The sequence below is a fragment of the Rhinatrema bivittatum genome, unplaced genomic scaffold (assembly GCF_901001135.1).
Source record: "Rhinatrema bivittatum unplaced genomic scaffold, aRhiBiv1.1, whole genome shotgun sequence".
Lineage (NCBI taxonomy): Eukaryota > Metazoa > Chordata > Amphibia > Gymnophiona > Rhinatrematidae > Rhinatrema > Rhinatrema bivittatum.
In genome coordinates, this window is record NW_021821066.1 from 42,519 (window position 1) to 68,779 (window position 26,261).

At 43.4% G+C, this 26,261-nt stretch overlaps 1 protein-coding gene across 1 annotated transcript; it reads right to left on the reverse strand.

Moving 5' to 3' along the window:
- Positions 1-541: 541 nt before the first annotated feature.
- Positions 542-26,128, reverse strand: LOC115082422 (OX-2 membrane glycoprotein-like). Its single transcript, XM_029586656.1, has 6 exons — positions 26,014-26,128; positions 22,205-22,543; positions 6,661-6,942; positions 5,712-5,811; positions 4,491-4,683; positions 542-1,275 (listed from the first exon to the last, which is right to left on the reverse strand). The coding sequence occupies exons 1-6, from the start codon at positions 26,093-26,095 to the stop codon at positions 1,144-1,146; spliced, it is 1,128 nt and encodes a 375-aa protein (XP_029442516.1). The 5' UTR covers positions 26,096-26,128; the 3' UTR covers positions 542-1,143.
- Positions 26,129-26,261: the final 133 nt, after the last annotated feature.

Here is a 26,261-nt window from a genome sequence, read left to right on the forward strand (position 1 = left end):
GGGCCGGTCACTTACCCCAACAACCGGACTGACCGCCGATGCTGAGGCCGGCGTCGGTGGTTCCTTCAGCAGCAGCAGCCGCTACTGCTTCAAGATGGCCGCGGCGTCCTTCCCCCGCGCGGCTATGCTCCGCTCCCTGAGGTCCTCTAGGGCCGCACGGGCGGCTATGGCCTCGGTTTAAAGGAACACCTACAGGAAGTAGGTTGGTTCCTTCCTGCTACCTCCAACCTTCAGGGGACTATTTAAGGCAAGGTCTGAGCCCTCAGACCTTGCCTTGGCTTCTTGGCTCCAGTGTTAGTTCCTGATCTTGGTTCCTGGTTGCTTCCTCTGTGTTTGATCCCTGGACTGGCTGCTGAACTCTCTGGCTCTCGACCCCTGGACTGGCTGCGGATTCCTCTGATTCTCGACCCCTGGACTGGCTGCAGATTCTTCTGGCTCTCGACCCCTGGACTGGCTGCGGATTCTTCTGGCTCTCGACCCCTGGACTGGCTGCGGACTCTTCTGGCTCTCGACCCCTGGACTGGCTGCGGACTCTTCTGGCGCTCGACCCCTGGACTGGCTGCGGGGTATTCTGGATCTTGATCCTTGGACTGGCTGCGGAGTGTGCTGGCTCTTGATCTCTGGACTGACTTCTGTTACCTCTTCAGGTTTCTTGACCTGCTGGAGGCGCCAGCTTCTGTTTCCACGACCCGCTGGAGGTGCCTACCCCTGTTCTCTCGACCTGCTGGAGGCGCCAGCTATCTGGACTAAACGACCTGCAGGAGGCGCCTGCATCCAGATCTTCTTCAATTACCTCCAGTGATCTTCGTGATTGGCCTCGCCTACCGACGAGAGGACCAAGGGTCCACCTCCCAAGTCAGAACAATATATGCTCATTTTTAATTGCGTAATGTTTGGAAAATTCACCTTTAAAAAGTTTCTCTTCAATAATTTTGCAAACATCGAATTGTTCCCTGCATTTAAACTTATCATATTCCATCCACTATAAATTTCCTTCCCTCTTCTCATCTTTTTTGTTGTTTCAAGTAATAATCTTATATTCTATATGCCTGTTTTTTCCAATTCATTCTTCTGAAGTTTCGACTTCTCTAGGTACCCTGCACGTTCTGCATTTCTCCTTCTTCCTGCTAAATCTTGTTAAAATCATCCTGAAGTGATTTTTTCAGTCTCATGCATGTCCTCATTTTCAAAAATGCACCTAGACACCTTCTTTTTGCCATCCTCTGGTTTCTGGTCTATTTTCCTCTGCTTCACCTTGGTTCCTGGGGTTCCCACCTGTAATGTAAAACATCAAACAGATCAATGCAGGTACTGGAAGAGGAAGGTTTCTGGAGATTAAGCAGTCTTCAGAATACTGATTTTCCTGCTTTAGTCCCACTGCCTGACTTTTTATATACCCTCTTAGAAGGCAGAGATCTTTTGCTCACTCAAAACCTGCTAAAAACCCACCTTTTTGAGGCAGCTTCTAAATCGTAGATGTGATTCTTCCTGAGCATGACTTTGTTTTTAACCAGTTTCTACAATAATCAATTACCTGAACCTCATGCAAAGTTCCCAGAGCCTCTTTATTTGTTTGGTCTATGTGTCTTGGCTAGATTGTGAACTCCATGGAGCAGGCACCCTGTGTGTGCCTTGGAGCATTAAATAAATAAATAAATAAATAAATAATAAAGTTGAGCAGAGAGAGATATAGTGAGAGAGCATTTGCCCAGTTCGACTGGCCTGCCTGCAGCGAGAACAAGACGGGAGAATGCATGCCCACATACAAGGAAATCTCGTTTCACAAGGGGTTGCTTCGTCACAGGAAGGCCTGAAATGGAACACCAGCAGAACCATCAGCAGAAAGTGGAAGGACTGAATGCAGAATACATTTAACAAGAGCTGAATGAAATATTCAATCAGGAGCTGTTTTTGCCATTTGTTTTTAGACTCAGGGGAGGATTACAACAATGTAATTGTTGATTCAGACAACAACCAACAAGGCCTGACTACACAGTTTGGATAAACAAATAAGCGTGGGGGTAGCTTGCTTATCACGGCGGTTACTACCCTAAATCAATTAAGCCTGATACATCACTTGAATGCATATACAGCATTGCTCTCTGTTTCAATGGCAGGGAGAAAATGTGGAAAAGAGGATGTACATTCAGACAATATCCAACAAGGCATTGATCTGTGCAGTCTAGGTAAACAAGCATCGGGGTAACTTGCTTGATGCGGCGATTACTACCCTTAACCATTAAGCCTTATGATTATCTTTGTTACGATTTCTCCTGTAGCTGTGCCACAGGAGGCCTCTCACCTTTTTCTGGAGGCCGCTCCGAAGCCAGGGCCTCGCTTGAGCAATTGTCCGGATCCTGCTCCACGGCCTGAGAGGCCTTCGGCGTTGTTCGGGGCCTACTCGAGGCCTGCTCTACTGCACCTGGACGTTCTGGTTTGGGCCATGCCCTTCTCCCTAGGGGCAACCCCGCGGCTCCTCTCCACTCTTATAGACCCAGCGAGGGGCGGCCCATCTGGACTCCTCCCAGGGAGTTGCCTGTATAAAAGCTCTTCTCCAGCACTCATGCCTTGTATCGGAATTACTTCGTCCCTGGAAGTTCCGGTCTTCCAGCACTCCGTCAGGCCTCTGTGCATCATTGGAGCTCCATGTCTCGTCTGCTTCCTGTGTTCCATGTCTTCATTTCCTGAGGTCCCTTGCCCAGGCTTCCTGATGTTTCACTTCCCGATGTCTCGCTTCCTAATGTTCCAGGATTCCTGATGTTCTTCTCCTGTGCCTTAAAGTTCTCCTGACCTACCAGCTCCTATGGTTCTCTGGATGACACTCGCTCCGTCATTGGAGTCTCCTCACAGCTGGATCCATTTCCTGTGTTTCCGAGTTCTCCTCACCTGCCAGCTCCTATGGTTCTCCGGATGACACTCACTCCGTCATCAGAGTCTCCTCGCAGCTGGATCCATTTCCTGTGTTCTCGAGTCCTCCTGACCTGCCAGTTCCTGTGGTTCTCCGGAAGACACCGGCTTTGTCATTGGAGTCTCGCCTTGGCTGGTTTCCTTCCTGCGCTTGTCCCGCTCTCCGCGTGGTCCGTGACCAGCCTCTTCAGGTTGTGTAGGGCGCGCAGAAGAACAGGGTGGTCCATGACCAGTCCCGCGGGTGGACTGTGTAGGGTGTCCTGAGAGACAGTGCCAATGACTACCTTCCCAACTTCTCGTCTCGTCTAGAGTCTTCCAAGTTCCTCGTCTCGTCGACAGTCTTCCAAGATCCTCATCCACTTCCGGTGTCTTCACATCCTGAGTCTTCTGTGACAGCAGGCCTCCGTCTGCCCTCATCCTCAGTCCGGCCTGCTGCTTCATGCCGATACCAAGCAGCAGGTCCGAAAGGGCTGGGAACGGTCGGAGGACTGTTCATATACGAACATCACATTGTTGGCTCCGGAAGCATACAGGTCAGACCTTGTCTTCGCCCATGCTGGACACACCGCCAACCCTCGGTTCGGGTCCTGCATTCGTCTGGGATCGGGCCGAGGCCCAAAGGCACACTAAAACCCCCTCATTTGCCATGCGAAATCGCTAAAAATGCACCCCCTTTGTGCGTGCCGCCCCCGATTTTCTAACAGACTCGCACATGTTATAAATCGCGCATCCCCCGATGCGCACATGGATGTGCGATTTTATAACATGTTGAGTCTGTTACAAAATCGGGGGCGGCGCGCACAAAGGGGGTGCATTTTAGCGATTTTCGCATGGCAACGCAGCGGGGGCCTTCCCCATTTCCCTCCCAGTCCGCTCCAATTTAGGAGCAGACTGAGAAGGAACTTTCCTACCCTCCCTTCCCCCCTCCTCCCCACCCTCTAAAAACAATTTCAAATTTTGTTACCTTTTATTTTATTTTGTTTATTTTGTTACCTTGTTACCTCTCACTAATATATTATCTCTTAGGAGCAAAGATTTTTATACTTATATGACATTGGGTCCTGGGGAGAGAAAGTAACCTATAAGAAACTCGTTATTAAAGATTTTTTCACTCAGCACTGCCTGACAGATTATGAACCCAAGACAGAAGATGGGGAGAAGGATTTACTGTTGCTATTAGGTTTAATAATTTGGGTTGTGGATGGGATATTATATTTTTGGATGGTTGTTTTGGCATAGTGCTTAAGAAGGATATCTATGACTATTATTTGTCTGTAAATGTGGGCTATATATGACCTGTCAGTGTGTTTCTGAATAGTTTTATTGTTCCTTGCTTTGAAACTGATAGCATAATGTAAGCTACCAAGCAAAGTGAAATAAATAACTAAAATAATTGTCTTTTGCTTTTCTTGACAGTATGAAAAGAAAGAGTTATTTTCCTGGCCAGCTAGCATCTGTTGGCTTTCTTTCCATGTACGGTAGGCTATGGATAAAATCATGCTAGTGATACAGTGTAAATTCCCAACACTGGGAGAATAAAATGTTTGTTTAGTCCCATTAATAAGGCCCACTGTGATTCTTACATGTGTTTTCTCCGTCTGGGGATTGGTTTTGCAAGGTGTTTTCTGGGATGCTTCACCCAGGGTCTGGTACCGCAGTTCTCTCTCATCTGGTCTGCTGGGGCCATCTTCAACCAAAATGTTGGGGGCATCCCCTTGTTGGGTTTTGATCGGTATTTTTAACTCTGGAATGCTAGGTACACTTGGAATCTCTGACCTGTAAGTCAAAACACATACTGTTCAATATCTCTTCCAACACAACTAGGTTGAGCAACCAAAATATCTTATAAAAGGAGATAATACAAATTCAGTGGTGAATTTTTAGTTAAAGAACAGCAAAGTTCACTGTCTCAGCAAAGTAAGCTGCTGTATAGACTACATCTAGTACTTCTTTTAATCATTTTCCAATGTGATGATATAATTGTTTCAACAGCATAAGACTTTGAATTGAATTTTCAAGCCATTGAATTGGTCCCTGGTTTCCCATTCGAGTAATGTAAAATGGAGTGTTGCATTTAGGATACACTTAAATGCTGTGAGAATGTGTCCATCATGTTATTTATTTATTTATTTATAAAATTTATACTTGTTTGATCCACTGTTCTTGGTGGTTTCTAGTAAACAAAAAATGATTTTGAAATAAGGATAGACCTTGGTAGAATGGTGTTCTTGTTATTTTTTATTACAGTTCATGAGAAGCCCCTGAAATAGACATCATACCAAACATTGTGCCTGAACCAATCAGACTGCATTTCATATGAGGTCATTGCTGACAATTTCTAAACATGGCTGTATCAGAAATTTGAGGCAAATTAGTTAAACCAAACAGTGTGGATAAATGTAGAAGCATGGTGGACAAAAAAAAACCCAAAACATACGGCCCTATCATTCCTTCAAAGATTCCCTGTGCTTGTTTGATGCTTTCTTGAAAATAACACTATAAAAGTTTCTGAGCCATTCTTGACTCTCAGCTCCAGCATTCCAGACATTATAACTGGATGGAGACTCAACAGGAGCAAGGGCACAGTTCTCGGGTATTTGGGGTAAGGCTATGGGACAGGGAAGATGCACTCTGCCCATACACAAAGAACTATATATAATGCCAGGAGCAACGCTAGTAACCTAATATTTTTTAGGAAGAATTTTGACTGATTTTCTAAAAGTGAAGACTATGTTATATATAATGGAAATTTCTGAGATGCCCTTGTAAAATGTATATTTCCCAACAAATGAAAAGGCTCTCACTTTCTAAGTTTCCTTGTCCAAATCCACACAAAGATGCACACTATCAGGACAGGCATGCTGATTATTCCCCAATGATGATGTCTTATTTCTCCATCAATGGCTGAAAACACAAAGCAACAGAGAATATGAAACAATCCAACCAGACGTAGAATTTAAATTTCAGGTTTACAACCCACTCCACACCACATGTTCTCCTCCACCTTTGCCCTGGTCCTCTCCCTGATGGAGGAAGGCCTCCTCTGAGATGACCCATTAAGGGCAGCTCCTGGGCCAGCAAGGGTCACTCCTCGAGCTGCATTCTGTTGCCATTGCTCATGAGTGGTAGACTCATCATCTCCATGATGTGCCAAACACCCATACCTACATCCTGTGTAATTATTCTGCCTTGTGCAGCTCTCCTCTGCCTCTCTCATCTGGGATCCCTGCTTCGCCCTTCCTGAGAATAGAGACGTATGTCCCAGATTCTCCTCTCCAGAACAGAAAACAATGGAAGGAAGCTTCTTCTACTGGGGGCTTCTTCTACCCAGATTTACCTATTTTCTGTAAAAAATTAATATTTATGTGCTTCATGAATTACAAAACTGAGCTAACAAAAACAGCTGGCTCAGCACATGCTCCCATCTTTGAGAGTATGCTGAGCATTCAGTTTTTGCTAACATGCCACATCCCCATCTACATAATAATGACACATCAGAACTTCCTGTGTGATTGAAAACCATTCAGCATTGTGCCTCATAATCAATTTTCAAAAAAAACAGTAGCTTGCCTAAGTGCCTAAATGCCTTTCAAAATTGCTCTCCCCATGATCAAGGATTCCCAGCCAAAAAACTGGGTGCCAGCAGTTAAATGGTTCATGGCCCATTTCCTCTTCCCCCCAGTTGGAGCGCTTTGCCTAATCTGCTATTCCTCAGAGGTGAAAGGTTGCATTCAAAAACTGGAAGGGACTCACCTCTACCCTCCGGATACTGGAAGACTAGAAGTTCCTTGCTCTGCACTGGGTGAATGATAACACAACTCAGAGATTGCAGAGATTCTGCAGAGAAGTTGCATGTGCTCGTCACAGTGACTGTTCCATCAGCATTCTGAGTTCTCGACTCCTGGGGTGGACCAATCAGGGCTGTCTCAGGCTTCCAGTTGATTTCTGGAGTAGGCTTCCCTGTAGCTGTGCAGTTGGCTAGAATAAATCCATCAGTGCTCTGGTCTGAATGCAGGGCACTTACTTCAGCCAAGGCTGGGAAGGATAGGGGAGAAAAGTGCAGATAAATGAAAACAGCATTTACAATAAAAGACATTTCATTGTAATCAGAGCTATGTAACTCTAGAGCGTTGTCCACTTACATTGTCCAAAATGTCATAACCTACTTCAAAGTACACCTTCACAAAAATTACTTTTTGAAAGTAATCCTTCTCCGTTTCAGATAATGCCGCTCCAATATGCTCCCAAAGTCAGACGCGCATAGTGGCGGCAAAGCATCAAAACAACCCTTGTCTGCAGACTGTTCTGAACTGTTTGCACACATTTCCTCCCTAGTGGATTCACTCTTGAGTGTGTTCCATCCTCCATTTATTTGTTGGTTTATAAATACTAGAGTGACATATTGGTCCCTATAAAGTCTCTCTCTCTTTCTTTCTTTCTCTCCCCCCCCTCCCCCCATATAGGGTGGTATAATCAACAATATAGACTTTTCAGCCATGGCTCCCCACTAGAAGTAGAAATCAAGTCATCGGGGTCTTATTAGACCCATCCTGGGGCACCAATCGAGGCTGCCCCCCCAAAACAATAAAATAAATTCTTATAAATGCGTGTGACTACGAGCCCCCATCTCAGCCAACTCCTTATTCCTCCAAACCCAAATAGTGACCCACGTCCGTCCCCCCCCCACCCCAGACTCTCCCGATACCCCAGTACCTTAAAATCTGCATTGGTGTTAGGTTCAGGGCCTGGGGTGTCCCCTAACCCCAATTAGCGCCAACATGACCTTGCTCCTATCACATGTCTGGGGACTGGGCCATGGCCATTTGGCTTTGTTCCAGGTCCTTGCCCCATCACATGACAGGGTTAGGATGCAACTTTCTATTCATTTACCTAAATTTAGATGCCTAAATTAGGTGCCTAGTTCTGAAAATCAGTGCTAAGCTCCTGTTTCCCCACCCTTACTCTGTCCCTGTAGCCATCCACTTTTTAGGATCCTAATGAAATTAGTTTCCTAAATTTAAAACTTAGTCCTAGTAAATTTTCAAAAAGGCCAATTTAGAAGCCTAACTCCAAAGATTAGGAGCCTAAACTCTTCAAAAATTGGGACCATAGTAAATAATGGCAGATAAAGACCAGAAAGTCCATCCAGTCTTCCCAGCTGTTATGATTTTTCCTGTTTCACAATCTTATCCTACCTTCTTAATGCCTCCCCACCAGTAGAGACCCTCAGTAAGCCTCTCTACTAGCCTTGTCATGATCCTTCTCACTGTAGCTTTCATCACCACTTGTTTGAGTCCCTTGAAAGGCATCCACAATCTTTCTACTTCTTACAGATTCTGCAGAAAGGTTATTCCAATCCACATCTGTCAGATTAAAATCTCCATTGAGCTGCACTTCACCTTCCCGACTCACCTTTTGGCAGGGCCGACACATCCTATTAGGCAAGCTAGGTGGTTGGCTCGGGCATCGACCCTTAGGGGGCACCAAAGAGCAGCCAAGTGGGGCCACAAGTGGAGCCTATCCCGCTCACGGCAGAGGAGTAGAGATTCAGTGGGCTACAAGCACTGCCCATCCTGTTCGTGGCCCAAAGAAGCAGACACTCAGCGGGCGCGAATGAGGTAAGAGCCGAGGCTGAGACTGGGGGTGGGGGTGGGGTGGGAGTGCTAGGCAGAAGGCTTGCCTAGGGCGCCTAACATCCTTGCACCGGCCCTGCCTTTTGGATGTTTTTGGCCAGATCTCTGTCCAGTTCCTCTGAGTGGCAAGTAAACCACACCAATGTAAATGGAAGTGCCATTACTTCCATTTTTAAAAAAAATATTTATCTTATTTAGACAGAGTGTAATGGTAAATGAAACCTACTCTGAAGAGAGAACCATGTTAAGTGGCGTGCCACAGGGATCAGTGTTGGGACAGATTCTGTTCAATAACTTCATGAACGACATTGCAGAACGGTAGAAGGTAAGGTTTGTCTATTTGTGGATGATACTAAGATCTGCAATAGAGTGGACACGCCTGAAGGAATCGAGAGAATGAAAAGTGATTTAAGAAAGCTGGAAGAGTGGTTGAAGATTTGGCAGCTGGGATTCAGTGCCCAGAAGTGCAGAGTCCTGCATCTGGGATGTGGTAATCCAAAAGAGATGTATATGATTGGGGGGGGGGGGGGGGGGGGAGAGAGACTGACGTGCATGGACTAAGAGAAGGATTCTGGCAGAAATAGTGTCTGGCAATCTGAAGGTGGTGAAACAATGTGACAAGGCAATAGCTAAAACCAGAAGAATGCTGGGCTGAATTGAGAGAGGAATAACCAGTAAAAAAAAAGGAGGCGATAATGCCCTTGTACAGATCCTTGGTGAGGCCTCACCTACAGTACTATGTTCAGTTCTGGAGACCGTATCTCAAAAGGATACAGGATGGAGGCGTCCAGAGAAAGGTGACCAAAATGATGTGGGGTCAGCATCGGAAGACTTACGAGGAGAAGCTGAAGGATATGAATATGTACACCCTGGAGGAGAGGAGGTGCAGGGAGATATGATACAGACTTTCAGACACCTAAAGGTTTTAATGATGCATGAACCTTTTCCATTGGAAAGAAATCAATAGAACTAGGGGTCATGAAATGAAACTCCAGGGGGGACGACTCAGAACCAAAGTCAGGAAATATTTCTCTTCATGGAGAGCGTGGTGAATACCTCAAATGCCCTTCTGGAGGAGGTGGTGAATACAAAAATAGTCAAAAAATTCAAAGGGGCATGGGATAAGCACCGTGGATCCCTAAAGGCTAGAGGATGGAAAAGAGGAAAAGAAGAAAAGAGTGCATGTGGGTAACTTGTTTGTGCTGTGGTTACTATCCTTAACCAATTAGCCTTGATGCTTATTTTTTTCTGATTTCAAGACTATTGACCACAATAACAAAGAACAGCCTTGCGATAACAGCAAATAAGCAAATACTATAGTCTTTGGTACAATTTCCTTTAGTTTGTTCCGTCCCCACCCCCCTATCCTCCCAGCAACACTGTTAATACTGCACATCAAATGTCAAACAAAGGAATATATTATATATAACATCATAGTGTTCAAAATCAGGGTTGTTTTACTTTCAGCCAATTTATATGCAGTTCCCATTTCTTATTACATATCTACAAGTTATTACATCTCAAAGCAGTAAGGTGACCAAAAAAGTATCTCTCATGACTACCTCTAGAGATGGACAATAAGGGGTAGATTTTCAAAACTTAGGCGTGCACACATGGACATGCGATTTTATAACATGATCCCTGGTCCAAAGTGGGACCATAGATGTTCAACAGAGTGCATATTTCTTCAGCTATCACCGTTTTAAGCATAATATAGCATCCCTCATTGTCTTTGCAAATTTCCCAAAAATCAGCACAAACATTCTTAGAAATTAAAACCCGCACTCCACCATATTTATTTTTCCTAGAACTAGACGCTAGATACATGGATGGGGAATCCTTTAGATTTTATCAGCAGCTCATCCTTTATATGTAAATGTGTTTCCTGTATAAATAGAATGTCTGCCCTTAACATCAGTGCTTCTTTGAACAACATGCTCCTTTCAGATGGAGAATTTAAACCTTTAAAATGTATTGAAACTATTGTAATAGCTATAATGTAGAAAATAAACATAAAGGCCCAAGATGTCATTAGAATGTAGAAAAAAAAAAAAAAGGCAAATAGCTGTAAAGTGTTCAATTCTCAACCTCTGAAAAATAACCTTGCACAAGGTAAAACAAAAACCCTCACAAAAACCACACATTGTTTACTCCTTCCCAGTGTTGTCTTACCCCTCACAGAAAATTCCCTTCTCCCCGCTCCATAATTGTTATAATCTACTGCACACTTTACTGTGGAGGATTGACATCTCTCAAGGCCGACACTTCTATTACCTGGAGCTAAAACATAAAAAAGTAAATTCAACTCCTGTGAAAGGCAAACTTTCTTTTAAAAGCATCGGCTTGAGGAGTTAGTCAACTAAGTGGTCATCTTGAATGAGTGATGCCACTTCCTTCAAGCACTGATGCTTGATGCAACTGCAACATTGCTCTCCGCTTTGACGGCAGGAGGAAAGGGGAATTGGATTCAGACAGCAACCGAGGGCCCCGACTTTTATGGTCTGGAAAGCTGATAAGCATGGGGTAACTTGCATCGAGCCGCAATGACTACCCTTAACCGATGATATGGTCTTACCTACCTTAACCAATAAGTCTTGATGCGTTTGATGCCATTGCATCATCGCTCTCTGCTTTTGTCGGCAGGGGTTGGGTGGAAGAGGAATTGGATTCATACAACAACCAACAGGGCCCCTGGCTTTTATGGTCTGGGGTACTGATATGCAAAAATAAGGGAAAAAGCATAGGACTGCTTCTACAGCCAAGTACGTAAGCAAAGCACATCAAGCAGCACTGTCTGAATTTTCAAGAAGGCTCATCACCCAGTAAAAATGTTGCTAGCAGTCATTTTTTTTATGGGTTATCATAAGGCTTGGGGATAACTGCATGGAACGGCAGTTGCTATCTTGAAGAGAAACATGGGTGTAACCTACATGGCATGGCAGATGCTACCATAAGAAGCTTGCTGGGCAGACTACGGTAGATGGATCATTTGGTCTTTTCTTCCATCATTACTATGTTAACAAATACAACTCAAGAATGAACTTGATTTGAAATCAGACATCTAGTTATAATAATAAGGGAATAAATTAATAAAAATTAAAATAAATGAAACGCAATAAGATTCTGCTATATGAGGGGGGAGTGTCCACAGTAAATGTACAACACCAAATCAAGAAAAACAGATCCTCAGAGGAAACAAAGAGGGCATGCAGAGAGCAGCTTAAACCAAATAGCACAAGAACACCCACCAGTTTATCCAGTGGAGAGGGGGGGGGGGATATCACAGGAAGGTCCCCAACCAGGACCCATTTTGGAAGACAGAAAAGCAGTGAGCTGAGGACGATTTTAAAAAAGGCACGTTAAACCCTGGTACTACCACAAATGTAGAACAAAGCTGCAAAACCTGAGGTTGCATAAAAAAATATTAAGGAGCAGACTAGGAGGGAAATTCCCTACCCCCTACCCTAACCTTTCTTCCCCTTCCCCTATCCTATCCATCCCCTATCCCTATCCTAGGCCCCCCCCATTTTTTAAACTTACTTTTTCCTCCTGCAAAGGAGCTGCAGCAAATGGCCGCTGTACCAGGCGCCCCTAGCCCCGCCCCCAGACCGCCCCTCTGCTGAGGCCCGGCTGTTGTGCGTGTAATAGGGGTTATGTGAGCCGCCGGACCCTTTTAAAATGCACACGTAACCCTGTGTTTTACGCACGTGGGCCATTAGAAATCCGGCCGCCAGTGTAGCAACTTCAACCGCTGCCGAGTCACCATCACTTCTTTTTACAAATGAGTACAGCACTTAAACTTTTCCCCTGTGTTTCAGTTGCTTGGATATTCTTGACATAAAGAGATAACCCTCTCCCTTTTCTGTCATCAGTATCCTTATAGCGCAGTACAGCCGTGTCCCATTCATAAGTCTCCGTAATAGCGATAATATACAAGTCTGCCTCCACCATTAGGGCCTGCAGATCTGAAACTTTATTGGCCAGATTCTAAGCATTTGTGCTTATAACCTTCTGGCTGTTCCTCCTTGGCTTGCTGTTTTTCCTGATCTCCTTTTCTGCCTTTTTGCCAAGGAGTGATTAATTTTGTTATTTTATCCACTCCACCTCCATTTCCAGAGATAGTTTTCAAGGGTGATGAGTCAGATGAACTGAACCAAATCACTGTGTACCTGGAAGATGTAGTAGGCCAGATTGACAAACTAAAGAGTAGCAAATCACCTGGACTGGATGGTATGCATCCTAAGATACTAAAGGAACTCAAAAATTAAATTTCTGATCTATTAGTAAAAATTTGTAACCTCTCATTAAAATAATCCATTGTACCTGAAGACTGGAGGGTGGCCAATGTAACCCCAATATTTAAAAAGGGCTCCAGGGGCAATCCGGGTAACTAAGGACCAGTGAGCCTGACTTCAGTGCTGGGAAAAAATAATGGAAACTATTCTAAAGATCAAAATCGTAGAGCATATAGAAATACATGGTTTAATGGAACACAGTCAACATGGATTTACCCAAGGGAAGTCTTGCCTAACAAATCTGCTTCATTTTTTGAAGAGGTTAATAAACATGTGGATAACGGTGAACCGGTAGATGTAGTGTATTTGGATTTTCAGAAGGCGTTTGACAAAGTCCCTCATGAGAGGCTTCTAAGAAAGTGAAAAAGTCATGGGTTAGGAGGTGATGTCCTTTCGTGGATTACAAACTGGTTAAAAGACAGGAAACAGAGAGTAAGATTAAATGGTCAATTTTCTCAGTGGAAAAGGGTAAACAGTGGAGTGCCTCAGGGATCTGTACTTGGACGGGTGCTTTTCAATATATATATAAATGATCTAGAAAGGAATAAGACGACTGAGGTTATCAAATTTGCGGACGATACAAAATTCTTCAGAGTAGTTAAATCACAAGTGGATTGTGATACATTACAGGAAGACCTTGCAAGACTAAAAGATTGGGCATCCAAATGGCAGATGAAATTTAATGTGGACAAGTGCAAGGTGTTGCATATAGGGAAAAATAACCCTTGCTGGAGTTACACGATGCTAGGTTCCATATTTGGAGCTACCACCCAGGAAAAAGATCTAGGCATCACAGTGGATAATACTTTAAAATAGTCGGCTCAGTGTGCTGCAGCAGTCAAAAAAACAAACAGAATGTTAGGTATTATTAGGAAGGGAATGGTTAATAAAACGGAAAATGTCATAATGCCTCTGTAAGGCTCCATAGTGAGACCGCACCTTGAAAACTGTGTACAATTCTGGTCGCCGCATCTCAAAAAAGATATAGTTGCGATGGAGAAGGTACAGAGAAGGGCAACAAAAATGATAAAGGGGATGGAACAGCTTATCCTTCTGAAGAGGTTAGGACTATTCAGCTTGGAGAAGAGACGGCTGAGGGGGAATATGACAGAGGTCTTTAAGATCATGAGAGGTCTTGAACAAGTAGATGTGAATCGGTTATTTACACTTTTGGATAATAGAAGGACTAGGGGGCATTCCATGAAGTTAGCAAGTAGCGCATTTAAGACTATTCTGAGAAAATTCTTTTTCACTCAGTGCACAATTAAGCTCTGGAATTTGTTGCCAGAGGATGTGGTTAGTGCAGTTAGTGTAGCTGGGTTTCAAAAAAGGTTTGGATAAGTTCTTGGATGAAAATTCCATTAACTGCTATTAATCAAGTTGACTTAGGGAATAGCCACTGCTATTAATTGCATCAGTAGCATGGGATCTTCTTGATGTTTGGGTAATTGCCAGGTTCTTGTAGCCTGGTTTGGCCTCTGTTGGAAACAGGATGCTGGGCTTGATGGACCCTTGGTCTGACCCAGCATGGAAATTTCTTGTGTTCTTATGTACCTCTGACTATGCTCTTTTGATAGTGAAGGCATTCAGCAAAACACTGGTCCTTCATAGAACTAATGTACCACCATACCTGTGCAATGCCCTCTCTGGATCCTTGGGTATTGCAGCTGGAGCTGGGGTTCAGGGCAGATGAGGAGGTAGAAGGCCAGAGGCCCCTCTCATGCTCTCAACTATCAGCCTTTGCTGGAGGGTGCTTGATCCCAGCAGTATCAATTATTACTTCAATGGGCATGCTATCTTCCTGCCCACTGGATTTAACCCTCCTCAGTTACCAGACTATCAAATCCCAAACATTATATATGATTCATCTGAATCAATGGGCTCTTGAAAGATCTGTTCTAGAAACTGATCAGTAGAAAACAGGGAGCGCTGCACTGGCTTTGGCTGAAACCCTAGGCCTTGCCTTCCCTGCTCCTGTACCGCCCTGCATGGAGATAAAATGAAGAATATTGCATTAATGTCTGTCTCTCACAGGAGACTCATCTGGCATGTTTACTAAATGTCATTTTGACCTAAAGAAATGAAGAAAAACAGTAAAAAACACATATGAAGTCTTCACTGTAGGCTACACAGCACTCCATTATTATGTGTCTTTGTAACACTCTTTCTACACAACGCTGAAAAGGCACTGTATGAAAAGGTGCAGCAGCCCTTTCCTAGTGTGTGAACACTCCAATAATCTGTGTTTCAGTCCTGTCACGCAACAGGAATACACAAGGGAACATCCACAAGAATAGGTTCACACACAGCTCAGGAGCTATACTTGAAAGGTTTTAATGATCCATGTTCGTCAACAAACCTTTTTCATTGGAAACAATTCAGTAGAACTAGGGGTCACGATTTGAGAGGAAGACTTAGAACCAATGTCAGGAAGTATTTCTTCACTGAGAGGATGGTGGATACCTGGAATGCCCTTCCAGAGGAAATGGTGAAGACTAAAACTGTGAAGGATTTCAAAGGGGCATGGGATAAACACTGTGGATCCATAAAGGCTAGAGCAGAGCTTTCCAAACTGTGTGTCGGGACACGTTAGTGTGTCGCCTGCAGTGTGCAGGTGTGTCGCGAAAGCCCGGTCAACTCTGATGCGAGTTTGGGCTTTTTTTTTCTAGAGATTCACTTTTTTTTTTCAGTTTATGGGTTGCTTATTATTGGGTGATTTTTGCTGTCAATTGCATTTTTTGGGGGGGCTTGGTGGGTGGAACGAGCCCAGCCATCCTTGCATTGGCTGCTGCTGCCGATGAGGCCTGGCCATGAGGAGTACTGACTGCAAGCAGCAGTGTCTGGTGATCATGGAAGGGAGTGAAGCACTTAACTGGCAACAATAAAAAAGACGAGGTACACGAGTGTGGGGGCCAGACATGTGCTGGGGGGAGAGAGATGAGTGAGTGGGGGGCAAACGTGCTGGGGGGACAGACATGTGCTTGAGGGGGAGAGATATGAGTGTGTGGGGGCCAGACATGTGCTGGGGGGAGGAGAGAGATGAGTGTGTGGGGGACAGACAATTTGTTTTATTATTGTTTCTCATAAATTATAACAATAACATGAATCTTGGAATATATATTTTTAATATAAATTTAAGGTTTTCATGAGATAGGTTGTGTCGTGAAACATTTTATTTATGTATATATTTAAGGAAACATACATAAATTGTCGAAATATGTTTCGTTCGTTTAACCTTTAACCTCTGGTTTACTAGTAGACTGAATTACCGTGTCGTGAAATTATGTTTGTCTAAAAAGTGTGTCACCAACATGAAAAGTTTGGAAAGCTCTGGGCTAGAGGATGGGAATAAATAAAAATGCTAAACCTGCCTGGAGCAGCAGTTACTACTACCCTTAGGAGAAACTTAGGGGGTAAGCTGCATGGAGCGGCAGTTGCTACCCTTAAGAGAAACATGGGGGTATCCTGCACGGAGCGGCAGTTTACTACCCTTAAGAGAAACATGGGGGTATCCTGCACGGAGCGGCAGTTTACTACCCTTAAGAGAAACATGGGGGTATCCTGCACGGAGCGGCAGTTTACTACCCTTAAGAGAAACATGGGGGTAACCTGCACGGAGCGGCATTTACTACCCTTAAGAGAAACATGGGGGTAACCTGCACGGAGCGGCAGTTACTACCCTTAAGAGAAACATGGGGGTAACCTGCAAGGAGCGGCAGTTACTACCCTTAAGAGAAACATGGAGGTAACCTGCACAGAGCGGCAGTTACTACCCTTAACAGAATCATGGGGGTAACCTGCAAGGAGCGGCAGTTACTACCCTTAAGAGAAACATGGGGGTAACCTGCAAGGAGCGGCAGTTACTACCCTTAAGAGAAACATGGGGGTAACCTGCACGAAGCAGCAGTTACAATCCTTAAGAGAAACATGGGCGTAACATGCACAGAGCGGCAGTTACTACCCTTAAGAGAAACATTGGGGTAACCTGTACGGAGCGGCAGTTACTACTTTGGGAAGCTTACTGGGCAGTCTAGATGGACCATTTTGATCTTTTTCTGCCATCATTACTATGTTACTATGTAAGCTCAGAAACAAAAAAAAGTAGGCGGTTTTCAGGGGTCAGAGAGGACAGGGGAAAAGGGAAGGAGTATGGGCAGTGAGATAGGGACGTTCCCTCCCAGTCCGCTCCTTAATTGGAGCGGACTGGGAGGGAACTGGGGAAGGCCACGAGGTGTCGCCGTGTGAATTTTGCAGTATCCCACCCCTTCTTGCGCGCGCTGGCCCGGATTTATAACATGCAAGCCCATATGTGCACATGGATGCATGCACATACGTTTTAAAAATCTACCCCATATCCAGTAAATCCAGCCTGTTTTATAAATTTGCCTTGCCCAAAGAGCAATGGTATTCTATTCTACACTCAAGGGAGTTTATTCCAGCCCTGGGCTTTGGAGGTTATCCTTCACCCCAACAGAAAGAACCCATCCTTTAGGAGCAGAATCGGGGGAAAGAGACTGAGGAGGTAGCCCCAAAATGCAAATATTTTATGGCCCTTTAGGACATAATTTATCCATAAAGAAAGGGTTACACAACCTTTAGAGGCTACTCTTATCTGAGAGATAAAAAACTAACTTAATGATGTGGATCTTTTGACTGAAGATTCTTTGTTCCCTGAAATAAAGTACATGTCACATTAATCACACAGTGCCTGGATGGAATGGGTATTCATTCAATAGTCACTTGATTATTGAATGAATACCCATTAATCTTTTCTTCTCAGGGTCATGGTACTAGTGTGCAGCAATTACCCTAGTTCACACTTATTATTTCTCTGCAGGATTTGGAAAATCATCTGCTTGGAGTGACTAAAAGATATAATTCTACCTTTATCCTTCTGCATTCCCACATTCCCAATTTCTTTTGGAGTATAGCAAAGAAAGACATTGTTAAGAAAATAATATGCTGCCTGCTGAATGGTTTAATCGATTTGGTATACTAACTTATCATATAGAATAAAGGTGGTTGGCAATACAAATTATAAAACAAACCATATAGCAATATAACAATATCCACAAAATGACAGAATTAAAAATTCATTATAAACTATAATAAATATATACAGTGGTCATGCCTCTTAATCTTATTGCATCAGACTCTATGATTTAGAATTCAGTTAGTGAAAAGTTGTTCAAACAGCCAGGTCTTAATCCTGTTTCTAAATTTAAGGTAATTCAAGAAGGCAAGAAGAAAAATAATATAGATGCAAAGAGTTAATTTATTTAATTTAAATGACTAAAGAAAACAAAATTTTGAAAAAAAAAACCTATAACATTTCATAAAAAGTACAAGAAATATGAAAAAATTATTCCACACTTTTTTTATCCTATTTTCTTATTACCTATTACTGTGTCTGCTTAATTATTGTTCTGTTTCTGGTACCAGATCTTTATATAGAAGAATGGTGCCCTACAATTACTCTTATTCCCTTTACAGTGACAATGTAGGCACTCTACTTGTGAACTCACAGGTCAGTAAGCTGGCAAGTGGAAAGGTTATCTGGATAAAGTTAGCTGGATAACTTCAGCTGCTCAGCTATTTACTGCATATTTGAAAAAGGTTACAAAGGGGCCAGTCTTCCTTATCATGGGCCTCCAGGGACAGGGTTTCCCATGCCTTCTCTCCAGGCAACATCCAGAGGTCTTCCAAGGTTTCCTACCAAAAACATTTTCCAAAACCTGAAAATAAACCAGAGGCAAAACCCAAACCAGCCAGTTAGTGGACTGGAAGTGTAGTCTCCTGACCTTGCTCAGGATCCCTAGGCAGGGGTTGCTTGGATCCTCTAAGTAGGCACAAAAATCCAAATTAGAAACACACTTCTGTACTGCTCTGGAACCCCACCCTTATTCTCTCAGTAGAGAGCTGCTTTTATTGCCTACCAAAGGGATGGCCATCCTAGATCTCTAAAAGGGAGGGGCTGTACCAAATGGGACCTCCCCCTAATTGCCAAGTATATTGCACGAGCTAAAAGGAGTTCACTAAGACCTTAATGGTAATGAGCCCAAAGGGTCATTACATTAGACTGGCAGGGCTTCCACTTAGCTGGACAGTGCTGATGTTCAGACTTACCCGGTAAAACTTAGCCAGTTAGTTCTACATATCAGCACTGTCCAGCTAAGTGGAAGCCCTGGCCTTCGAATGCCGTTGTACTGCTTCTTTTTATACAGTTAAATTTTAGCTGGACAATGACTTACTCAGCTAAAATGTAACCAGTCAGTGGGCGTGGATATTTAGAACCCCCAAAATATGTCCAGTTAAGTTGCAGCTTATCCAGACAAACCCTATTGAATAAGGAGCTCACTAGTATTACACAAATAGAAAATAAAGCAAAATATGCAATCTACGTTTTTCTGTCCTGTTTCATTTTCTCCTAGAGGAGAGATGGGGATGTAAGATAGAAATATCTCAAAGGTGTCAATAATGCACAATATGAACATTTTTTAAGCTCTTTATTTTAATTTTTTTCATAGAAATTACACAGCTGACAATGAATATTACTGAACAAATTCACACCAGTTACAAACCCTCTTCCCCTTCCCAGCCCCAAATCAACCCACCCTTTCCCACCACAGTTGCATCACAATGCTGAAATATTTTCAAGTGGAAAAAAGATGTTCTAGAACAAGAGATCATGATATGAGGCACAAAATGAGCAGGCTCAGGAGTAACAAAGAAATATTTCTTCACTGAAAGGATGCATGGAAAAGTGGAGATGATGGAGTCCAAAACAGTAACGATATTCAAGAAATCCTGGGATAAATACAGAGCATCCTTATCAGTGGGGAAGTGAAGGGAAAGTCAGAGATCAAACAGGGTCTGATACTGCAACAGGAAGGAAACTGGGCAGACTAACTGGACCTTACCGCACTTAGAATGCCCACTTGACCACTTTTGCTCAGCAAAGGTTCATGCCAATTGTGGGGTCCATGTCCTCCTGGGTACCTTACTTCACCTCCCAGTCTGTCTCTGGGGACCATGCCCTCCTGGGGAACCTGACTGCACCTCTGAACTTGCTGCTGGGGTCCCCTTCCTCCTGGGGAACTGCTCGATCTGCTGCTGGGATCCACACCTTCCAGGCAGACAGCTTGATCTGCTTTTGGGGTCTACACTCTCCTGGGAGAATCAGGGTTACATACCAATCTGTTGCTGGGATCCACACCCTCCTGGGGGACCACTTGATCTGCCACTGGGATCCACATCCTCCTGGGGGATTGCTCAATCTACCATTGGGGTTATTTTGCTCAAGGGGGACCCAAGATCACATCCCGATCTTCCGCTGGTCTCCTCTTCCTCCTGGGCATCTGCATGATCGGATGCTGGGGTCCATACCCTCCTGGGGGACTCAGGTTCACCTCCTGATCTGTCACTGGGATCCCCTTCCTCTCAGGGGGGGGGGGGGGGGTCACTCGATCTCCAGATCTGCTACTGTCCTTCAGGTCTTCTCCAGCTTGGGTTTACAACTCCACTAGGCTCATGGTTTCTTCAACATGCAATGATTCAGGACCTCCGCAGTCATAGCTTTCAGCAATTTTAGCTCCACTAAGCTCATGGGCAGTCATTCACTGTTATCCAGCCTAGATGGGTCACCTTCTCTCAGCCAAAAAGCCAAGACCCAGGCAGAACCATGGAAAGAGAAGATGTGCATACCCTTCCATCCTGCCTGATTTTTTTTTTCTGTTGTCTGAGAATTGGGTACCCAAGGGTATGACTCCCCTTATTAGTCAGGGTGATAATCTGTTTGCTTCTAGGACTGTTTTTTCAGTACATTTCTCTCATAAATCCTTCTCTCATTCAGAATTCTTCAGTGTAGGACTTTTCCAGTCATAGTTCTGTAATTTAGAATTTTGCTATCCTTTGATTTAACGTGATATTTCACTGCAAGTTACCAACAGTAGTCTGGAGGCTATGACATGCAAATCCCCTATCTGAGAGTCTCTGACTCATCTATTCAGTGTAAGATAATATCATAAAAATCAGAGGTTAACAATACTTCTTCCTAATGCATTTTATTCGTAACAGCTTTAACATTTGTAAACCTAATACCCACGATAAATCCCCACTCACACAAACCCTCATTCACACCATTTATCGTGAGTATTAGGTTTACATATGTTAGAAAAAATATTTTCTTTATGTATTTAAGATTGTATGTAAATTAGGGTCCAGTCGCAATAATAAATAGTGAAAAATTATTTTGTACATGTTAAAGCTGTTATGAATAAAATACATTAGGATGATGTATTCTTAACCTCTGACTTTTGTGATATTATCTTACATATGTTCAGAGAATATGCATGTATGTTCATCTATTCAATGGTTATTTAAGCACCTTCAATGGTCATTTAAGCACCTTCTGGCAACCTTTTCAATCTCATTTTGGGTTTCCTGGGCTGGTGGTGCATGTTACATAGCTGCATTGTGCTCTTTTTTCTCTGCTGTAGTTCACTTAAATGGTAGCATGCTCTTTACCCTCTCTCCCTTGGGAAGGGGGTTTCAGACTTTTCTGCTTTCATATCCTAAATTTCTGTGTTTTAAAACATTTATAATATTTAAATGATCATAGCAGAGAGCGAGTGAGTGTAGCTGGGTTCAAAAAAGGTTTGGATAAGTTCTTGGAGGAGAAGTCCATTAACTGCTATTAATCAAGTTTACTTAGGGAATTGTCACTGCTATTAATTACATCAGTAGCATGGGATCTTCTTAGTGTTTGGGTACTTGCCAGGTACTTGTATCCTAGATTGGCCACTGTTGGAAACAGGATGCTGGGCTTGATGGACCCTTGGTCTGACCCAGCATGGTAATTTCTTATGCTCTTATGGCATAGGGAGAGTTATTTTCAAACAACCCACATGGGCTAAAGTCTGTGGACATTTTGCCCGCAGATTGGAACTAGCAGTTTCTGTCTATTTGTTTCAGTTTTCAATGACCTGAAGCAAAAATACTCTCATTTGTTTCTGATTACCCATTTGTTTCAAATGAATGCACATTCCTAGTTATCAACCAGTTTCCAGTCCATAGATGCAATGGGGCAAAAATAAACTAGCTCAGACTGACCTTAATGACCTAAAACCAGCTGGTAATTCTAAAACAGTGTCAACTGTGGCTCAAATAATCCAAATTAGAATTAATTCTCTAGTTTGGATGCAATAATACTCATTCTCCATGGACACAGCATTAAGTATAATTTCACTAACAGCTTCTTATGTGAAACACTGTGTGTAGACGAGAGGCACTGGCATGCAGAGTGGCCAGAACTATGGGTGAATTGGGAGATTGGCATGTGTAGTGTTCCATTTTTAAGGTTTAACTTACTTTGAACATGGAGGCATGTTTTCCCGCTGTAAAATCCATGTGGATAAGCATTAAAAATGCAGATATAGCAGGCTTCATCCTCCAGCTTCACTGCCTGCAGACTGAAGGATGTCATGCTGGTTCTGATGCCTTCAATGTGCACTCGCTTGCTGAATGCACCCAGCACTTTAACCCCATACTTCTTGCTGTAGGTAGCCACATTTTCTGAGGTGAAACCTTTTATCTTCTGCCAGGTTAGCTGCAGAACCTCAAATTGCAGCATGAACTCACACTGCAGGGTCACGTTCTGGCCTGTGACTGCTGTAAGTGAATGTTTATATCGCACTGCAACATTAGAACCTAAAAAATAAAGCAGAGTGAAACTCAGCTTTAGCACTCAGTGGTAGTACAGAGGAAGTCATCATTCAGTAGGGTGGCCAGCTATCCTGCTTTATTTGTTTATTGCAATTTTTATACCTGAGTGGTTTACAACAAACAGAACATCAAGCAAATATAAAAGCAACTACAAAATCAGTTACAGCAAAGAAATAATCATAAAATTACAAAATAATCTATCTATATAGGGTATATATAATTACAAAATCAAATTCAACAAAGCAAAATTGATAAAATAAACAACTCTCTGTCTTTAGAAAAACCTTCGCAAATCTAAAGCCTCCAAGGAGGATAAATCCAGAAATCAATTAAACCATAATATTAAAGCCTAAAAAGATCCCCATTTACAAATTACCACAAGCCATTCAAAGACAGTTAGTTTGATGCAACAGCAACAAAAAAAATAAAATATAAAACAAAAAAAACGGAATGCAGCTTCAATTCACATTTCATTTATTGACATTTATATAGTGCCACTTCCTAAACAACTCATGGTGTTTTATAACATAGAAAATCATCACACATAATACAAATAAACTACTATAGCATGTAACTATAAAACGTGATCCCTTACTCCACCACCAGCCACCCCACAAAACCTCTCTAGTTAGAAAATAGAATCATAAAACTTTATACCTCAAAACAGTTCAGAATTATCCTCCCACTTCTACTACTGTGATCACATTCCCATCTATCTACTGCACTATCCCAAAAGCAAGAATTCAGAAATAAACGGCAGGTGTATACACCCTACCAAAGACCTTCTCATTTCCTTCCAGAAATAACAATAATACTTTTGTTACCGCAACACAGCTGGCAGCCACAATGAAAAAATAAATACAGTGCCCAATTTTCAAAGGCCTTAGGCTCCTAACTTTTGGAGTTAGGCACTTAAATTGGCCTTTTGAAAATTTACTAGGACTGAGTGTCTTAATTTAGGAGCCTAAAAAGTAGGTGGAGTTAGGCGATGATACAAACAGGGTCATTCTTTAAACTGTGATGTGCCGTTATCACGGAGGTACAATTTAAATCAGGGAAGGGCAGGAGTGTGGACGAGGTTTGGGCAGGGTTATAGCCCGGCAGCGCTGCGAGCAATAATGTTTTGGGAAATTTTCCGTGGTGCTATGGGGAAAACGCACTGCCGCGATACCGCCAGTTGCATATTATTGCCCCCTGCCACTTTCTTTCCCACAGACCATCATTCCGCTATATTTATAGTGGAATGATGAATCCCAGGGTTAGTTAGCCACTTAGCACTCATTTTCAGAATTAGGCACCTAATTTGGGGCGGTCATTCACTAAAGGTTTTCTCTCATTTTGTGTCTATGGGAAAATGCTTAGTAAATGACTCCCTTAGGATCTTAAATTTATTGAAATAAATAGAAGACTTAAATTAATGTCAATTTTCAGCTGAAAGGTACCTAAGTTCAAAGTTAGGCACCTAAACTAAATGGAGAAGCTCAACCTTTTTTATTTTTTTTATTATTGACCTCTAGAGGTCCCCGGATCACAGGCTGTCTGTGTCTGTGCCATCCCCTCCCTTCAGACTTCCTGTTGAAACAAAGGGACAGGTTGAGAGAGGATGAGATTGGAGTGGGCACCTTTGCTCTCTTTTCCAGCCCCTCCCCTCCTATTCCCCCCTAGTGCTACCTCCAGGGTCTGCTCCAGTCCTTCCTGTGGGGGACAAGAGGTGCAAGGGGTGAAGCTGGAACAGACAGGGCTCTGCTCCTTTCTCCAGCCCCATTCCCTTCTGTTCCCTGCAGGCTGCCTTGAGGGGAGGGGTGGGAGCAGTAATCAGAACAGTTCTGTTTGGATGCTTGAGATTCAGGGCATTTGCCAACAGACAGGGCCAGCTCTAGAGCAAATGGCATCCTGAGCAAAAATTCCCCTCACCCTCCCGACCAATGGCACCCACGCCCTTGGCCCTCTCCTCAGCCTGTGCCGCTGCCCTGCTGGATTTCTCTTTGGCCACAACGGGATGAGATCTGCCGCTGCCCACAGGGCCTCTCTTCAGCCGTGATGGGATGGGATCTGCCACGCTCCCGCCGCCTCAGAACGAGTGATTCTTATTCTGCTCAAGGTGTCCCTCACCTCACGGCACCCGGGGCGACCACCCAGTGCATCCTACCCAAACACCGGCTCTGGCAAGAGATTCGGGTCAGCCTGTGCGTCTAATGCCAGCAACACCCGTCAGACACTGATAATGCCCAGCAGACCCCACTCCTGCCTGCAGATGCATCCTACAGTTAAGAGAGGACTAGCACAGTCAATGGACTCCCCCGCATCTTGGAGTTTCATGGCCACTGATTCAATTCCTAGGGAGAAAAAAGTCAACACTAGTCAATTATTTTATGATTATATGGAAACCTAGGAAAAATGAATATTTTTTAAAAAGTCATTTTTCGGGTGGAAACATCCTGGACTCCATTTGTGGGGTTCTCTTTAGTCAAGTGGTAAGAGGATGGGGAATACCAGGCTTGATCCTTGTAAATGTGAAAAGCATCCCATCCTGTCCCATAGCAAGGTCTGCTTTTATTTCAGCTGCTTCCAAAGCTGCAAATCCTTTATACCATACCATTTGCAGCATAGAGGAGTTGTGTAAAAGCAGACATAGCTATGGGCCTGGATTTACTGATTCACATTTACTGTCTGCACCATCCAAAGTACTTGGCGGATTACAATAAAACGTACATATTCAAAAACAATAATCTCAAATTAAATTAAACAAGTTTCTTACCTAATAAAATAATAAGATGAGAAGTAAAATTTGGTAAAAACAAACAAACAAACAAAAAAAGCACTGAGAAAACCACAGCAAAAGCTGCTACTGAAGAGCTATTAAACTGCTAAATGCTTATGAAAAATGAAAAGCCTTTAATTGTATCCTGAAGGTGGAATCACAGTAATCAGAACAATTTACCCAGTGAAATTCACTTAAAGGACTGGACCTGTGACCTTATCTCATCAGCCTTGCCAACCGAGCTAAGGGAATGACTATCAAATTCTGACCTGCCGATGGGATACATGTTAGTATACTAAGGAAATTCAGAGGTTCTTTTTCCCCTATTTTAAATTCATATCCCGGCTCACATCGGCTATACCTATATCCCTGCATGTTCAATTTAAGAGTGGATATTTGACTGTCAAAGCTCTGCGTAGGGAAGCACCTTCATAGCTTCTCCACACTCGTTTCCCCTAACTTGCCAACATGCTCGCCTTGATCATCCCAGCAAGAAGATTGGTGGAGGTACAAAATAGCCCCCACCATGGAGTATGCGGAGAGAAAGACATTAAAGGAATTCAAGAAAGCATGGGATAAGCTTCAGAGGAAGTGAGAGAAAAGCAGGAGATCACCCGGGGTCATTGGGCAGAGAGTGACTGGGCCTCATGGTCCACATCTGCAGTCACATTCTGTGTTTCTATGCAGCACTCACCTGGGAGCGGCTCCGTGAACGAGAGAGCACAGAGCATTGCCAGCAGAGCTGCGGACTGCAGAGTCGTCCCTAGGTCACACATTTCCCTGGAGACCTCCGTAACATGGATTTTTGTGCAGCAGGTAACCTAGTCAGAAGAGAATTTGACCTTTTATTATGAATAGTTTTATCTACAGCTGTTGTCAGAGGTGAAATTGGATCTATGCCTGTTGCTTTCGCTTTCTTTTTTCTCTGGGAGAGCGAGAGAC